General features: G+C 34.8%; 1 protein-coding gene across 1 annotated transcript in view; it reads right to left on the bottom strand.

The window, feature by feature from the left end:
* Positions 1 to 5,697, bottom strand: part of LOC136817071 (renin receptor-like) — a gene marked incomplete in the record, with an annotated part of 14,279 nt that extends 8,582 nt beyond the window's left edge. The window contains 4 exon segments of the mRNA XM_067073413.1: positions 1 to 17; positions 219 to 347; positions 608 to 669; positions 5,562 to 5,697. Coding sequence (XP_066929514.1) covers positions 1 to 17; positions 219 to 347; positions 608 to 669; positions 5,562 to 5,601 — 248 coding nt within the window.
* Between the last annotated feature and the right edge of the window lie 277 nt (positions 5,698 to 5,974).

Below are 5,974 nucleotides of genomic sequence, written 5' to 3'. Positions count from 1 at the left end.
CCATTCCATGTAATGTCCTTACAAAAATCAATAAGCATAATCATTTTTATCCTGATGAAACTTATTTCTTAGCAAAGCCTACACTTTTAAAAATGTTGAAAAATAGAACTATGACTAACATTTTATACAGCAAAGCTACAATCAAATCAAGGCATTTATATTCGATTGTTGCATTTTTCGAGGAAGATAAAATGTAGGTTTTCGTTTTAGAAGCTTACCTTGGGGATAGACAATCCTAAAGATAGAGCAAGAACACTGGAGATTTCATCAGCTGGTAGGGTTCCCGGAGATGGTGCAAAATGGATGGATTCAGGTTTGTGGTAAACAGCAAGTGATGCTTTGCCATTCTGTAAAATTATGATAATACAGGGCTTTTGTGCTAAGGTAATTTGTATCATTTTTTATTAGTCTATATTGCATGATTTTTTTCAAACTGTTTCAAGTGTTTAGCATACATAATGACATAAAGAAGGAAAGGTTGACATTTTCGGCGTATATGGTCATTTGAAATCAAAGAATATATTTACAAATTTGAAGTTATGGAGTGATGAAATTTAGGTTAACAGTTAAAAGGTTAAAAAAATAATATGAAACAAACATTACTTACACTCTCTTCATTATTACTGTGGAAAACAAACTTTCCAAGAAACTCCCCTTGGGTAAGATGCACTGAAAAATGAAAAAGATACAATTACATGTTTTTTTTTTATAAGCATAACGCTTATAAGCATATGAAGGCTCAGATTTGCAGAATTCCTAAGCATAACATGAGCATATATGTCAGCCTAAAATATTTTTCAAGTGGTAATTTTTATTTGTTTTTTGTTTCATTTTTTACTGGTTTGGTAGAGGTCAAGTAAAAAATTAGACATTCCACGGCTAGCTATTCCACTGCTCCCAAAATCTGAACAAATTTTTTACAAAATTTCTGAAATTTCATTAAAAAACTTGGCTCAGGGTGAACATAAGCATAATTCTTAAGCATATAATAAACATAAACTATGCCTGGATGCTTTGAGAACTTAAGCATACCTCGTGTATGACCTGACCAAGGGGCATACACTTGCTTATAAAAAAAAAACATGTAGTAAGAATATGAATGCTAACAATATCAGGGAATTAATGCCACTTAAAATCTTGAAATGTTTACATATGTATGCAAACAACGTTGAAATTTAACCAATCATTTCTCAGGAATGTATGAAGAATGTGATTAGATTTGATCTGCAGAGCTTACAGTATGTGGCCGTCGTCACTGATTGTAGAGGAAAAGAGATGTTACAAAATTTTTGCTGCATAGAAACCTTTAAAATCTCTACTTTATTTCCTGAAAGTTCTTTTTCAAAATTTTCAATTTCAACAATATTTTTCAATCGCTTAAAGATAGGTAGCTTTTTTCTAATGGCCCCCAAAACGGAGGTTTGAAATTTTGGCGATTTCTCTGGATTTCTCAAGATATCTTTAAGATATGAATACAAAATTTTGACCATAGTTTTGAAATATGATTTAGAGGATTTTGGGCATAAATTTATTTGATAAAATTTTTACAGTATACCCCTGGTTGTCAAAATGCAGGTTTGGGGCCCCCAAAACGGAGGTGTAGTTAAAATCAAATCATTAAGCCCAGTTATAATAGGGGGGAAAGCTACGAATATATTTGTGTTTTCCCTTAAATTTACGACCCGATGGATGTAAAATTTATGATTTTTATGAAATATTTCAAGATTTTTGATATTGCAAAGTCCAAACTGAAAATTTAGAAATTTTCAAAATGACAATTTTGATTTAACAACGTCTTAATCAAGTTTTCGAAAAAAAAAATTCCATTCATATGTATGGAATAAGCTGTGAAAATTTTAGAAAAAAAGCATAACTGAAACTGAAAATATTAAGCTTTAAAGATATTTTTCTCCTATATTTCGCAAAAAAATGACAGAATTTGCCGCTTTTGCTGATTCAGCGAAAAATTTTATATATAATGTTAATTTTTTGTTATAAACTACTAACTCAAGGTGATAGGAATAGAATTCCAAGACTTTTTGCTTTTTCTCATATTTAGAATTTTCGGTTTTGTCAATTCAATGCTGATTCTAGGGCTCCAAAATACTGGTTGACCTTCAAGATGCTATATCTTTTACCCAGCCTCTAAAGTCACAGATATATTTGCATTTTCTGAACGGCATTAGGTGTAGAAAGTTTCCTATACCCCGTTTTCATAACTTATTTTCAATATCCAATGAGCTAGAGTGAGTTATATGCAATTTTTGTATAATTTTTGTGTTAAAATATTTCCTTTAGATGCAAATATGTTATTTTGAATCTGTCTCAAACCAGCAAAAACATGCCCATTTTTAAGTATAACCATCATTCTTTCAAAATAAAGAAAAATCGTTTAATTCTGATAAATCTACAAGTCAGAATCTTAATTTTAATGAAAACCTCCGTTTTGGGGGCCGCCTCCGTTTTGGGGGCCATATACTGTACTATTTTTAATCTTACAAATATTTTTAAACTTATTGCAAATTCATGTGAAAATACGTTTTACCCCACGTGTCTTATTAGAGGAGTGTAAAGAGATGGAAAAACAGCTTCTTGAAAACAATGGGAATACAGCTGGTCATGTATATACCAGGTCCTTTACCCTTCAGGGAGTTTGTTTCAGTTAATGGATAACTTTTTTTGTTTGATGAAAAAATAGTAATGGAAAAGCGCAAATCCACTTTTTTGACCATGACATAAAAACAAAGCAAATTTTTAGGACAAGCTGTCTTTTTTTTAAAATTTTCTAACAACCTAATCAACGCTAAAAACAAAAGCATTTTCAATCAAAATGATCAGAACTTCACTTTCTGTAATCAGTGAAGCTGTTTTTTCATTCCATCCCATTTCTCTGGTTTTATCAAAGATTAATGCTGGGAAAGCCCTTTATCATGTGTACTTGACTCTGCTTGACTTGCGGGCAAAAAAATATGCAATATGCTGCATATTTTTAGTACAGAGAAATTACAGTACCTAAATTTTGAGTAAGACTTCAGGTCTTCCTACACACACCACTGGATAGTTCAATCAGTATAGACCTCACTCTTCATACAAAAATTACGGGAAACGCATGTTTGGACTTTGTACCCTAAGCTGTACAGCACTTAAGCTAAAGTCCCGCAGCGGGACAAAAATCAGTTTTTTGAACTTTGCAAAAAAACGCCACATAGAAGATATTTAAAATTCAGCATGTCAAATGTTTGTTTTAGTTCGGCCTCCAGACCTTCTAGAAATGTGATCTCTAACGGTCCTGGCCGCTTCTAGACGCTTGTGGCAGCTCGTTAGACCGGCCCGGACCGTACGTTAAACCGGTTCAGGCCACTAGTTAGTGATTTTTAGTAACGATTACATCAAAAAATTGTTGCAAAATGATGTTGACCGGGCGATCAGGGCCAATTTGTGACCGGACGCTTCGCAGCGGCAGCTAAATTAACTATACTCGTAGCAGCCTTTTGGTTAATTTTTACTGGTCATTTACCAGCCCTCGAAAGACCGTCTAAAGATCGGTCCTATTTTCAGGAACTTCAAATCGCTTGGGAGTCACATATTATGACCAAGACTCTTGGTGACTCAAATTAGATTCTGATCACATGTTAATTTGACATTTTTTATCCAAAGAAGTCGTTTGTTTATGCTGAACTGTAACAAAAGCTTTTCTAGATTAGCAGCACTAGTAGTTTATTTATTTACTTCTATTAATGCAACAAAGGGAAATGGTTTTGAAAAAGCAAATATACTAAACAAGTGATATTATAATATATTTGAGCTTTATAAAGTTCAATTTGAATGTTTGTTGTAAAAATTTAAACCCATCCTGAATTTAAAAATTATACTTTGCCGTTGACAAATCAACAGGTCCAATCTATCTATATCAATCTATATATCTCCAATCTAAATCCAATCCAAGAAAAATAAAAATTACATACATTTTGAGATTGACCTTGTTTCATGTAGATGGGACCCTCCTCACTATGCAAAAAGGGCCAGTTATGCACAATTGGCATTATATCAAATGTATCTTGTAGGAGAAAGATTTTAATCTTGCTTCTCTTGAAAACCAGAAATGATTATCCTCTTAGAACCAGCCCTTTGAAAACCATAGCATTAGACGGTCGTGGCCTCTTCATAAAGACGAAAGACAGATCTGGACTTATTTCGTACTATCCAGTCTCTTGTTCGTAGTTTTTCTGACTTTCTGGTTCTTTGTGAGTTATTTTCTATGTTTTCTAACTTACTGAATGGCTTACCAACAGATCGCCACCAGTGGGATTCGAACCCACTAAATGCAAAGTTCCGATGTTTAGAAACCCAATGCCTTATCCACTGCGCCACGGATCCATGCCAGGAAAGTACAGACCAGACTGTATTAAGAGAAAATCACAAAAGAGTGCTTGTTTCGAGCTCCAACCCTAACCCTAACTGATAATAACCCAATTCCTAGCCAATCTGATACGTAACCACACCCATACCCAACCCTACCAGGTCGCCTGCAGGTTCTGACACTATTCCCGCATGCCAGATCCGAAAAATAGATAAATGTCTTTCGCCTTTATGAAGAAGTCTTCACCGCATTAGACATTAACTCAAGCTGAAAAATTAACAGCAAAGGTGAAAAGACAGTTAATTTATACTTTCCGAGGGGCTGTGGGGGCTGTACCAGCCTCAATTGGTTCTCTGGGGAGTCACTTGGGCGTACTTTGGAATAGCACAGCAAAAAATGACGTCATATTTCTAACCAATATTTGCAAAATGCAAGGGGTTGGTAAGGAGGCTGTAAGCCCCTCCAATCATAAGCGAGTCCAGGTCTGGGCCCTGGGGTGGGGGAAAGCCCTATGACATTTGATCTTCTAACACCTAAAAGTGCCCAAAATAAACTTTATAATTATATTCTATTTATATACACTCAGCGTTGTTAAATAGCGGTCAAAGGGAGAGGAGGAGAGCAAGGTGTATGCAAAGTGGATGTGTTTAAACCTGACGTAATGAAATCGGGTGTTAGAATGGTGGGTGCTCCTCTCATCTTGAAAAGCTTTGATTTACGCGCCAATATCTTTACTTTTATATTAGCTAATTAAAAGCCATACACCAAAAGTGATTACTGTCTCACTCTGAATATATTCGCTGTACTGTACACCATTTCCAGACTGGAAGGTCAACATAGTTACCAAGTGTCCTGCATCCTATTCCTATCGGAACACGTGGTCGTGGCTACACAAACAAATCAACGTTCAACCTTCTGTCCTCCTGTTATACGCCCACATACACTTCTACTATATATAATTACGCTTCTCTTTGTGTCATTGTTGCAATGCTTAAGCTTTCTTTTATTTAACTTGAAAGAAGCCCTACAAAAGGTCTATACAATTAACTGAACGAGTACTCCTCCCTCTGAACATATCTCTGGACCAGCCTAAACATTATCTACCTTTTTTCCATATTTTGATTGAAAATCTTGTCACAGAAGGATAGAATTATGGGCTCAGTCTTCCAGATACATACAGAAAAGAAGACTTGATACGTACCTAGCATCAGAATCAAGGCAACTTGGTAGAATTTCATCATGATTCTTCGAGAAAATTGGTTCAGAGTCTTGTGATCTGGTAATTTTGCCTTCTTTTCGCCCTTTTCGTCCTCTATCGGGCTACCATTTTTAGTCTTGCTTACTTATCGAACATTCTGATAGACGTTATATCAAGACGGGGGTAAAATTCTCATCTTTAGGTTCAATTTTTTATATTAAAGTAATAAATAACAAAATATTACCTGAAATTAAAACTTTTGACTAAATGAAATCGGTAATTTACCTATTTATAGAGAAAATTATTTCAAAAAATGTAAAATATTTTATAACATGGTGTGAGTCTACACCCCTGAACTGCACGAAGAGTGCGGGAAACTTTCATGTGGTATTTGGGACAGCGAGGCACAAAGCTGA

Source organism: Clytia hemisphaerica, unplaced genomic scaffold (genome assembly GCF_902728285.1).
Source record: "Clytia hemisphaerica strain Z4C2 unplaced genomic scaffold, Clytia hemisphaerica genome assembly, whole genome shotgun sequence".
In the NCBI taxonomy this organism is placed as follows: Eukaryota; Metazoa; Cnidaria; class Hydrozoa; order Leptothecata; family Clytiidae; genus Clytia; species Clytia hemisphaerica.
Note: the sequence above shows the minus strand (reverse complement) of the source record. Positions and strands in the feature narration are given on the sequence as shown.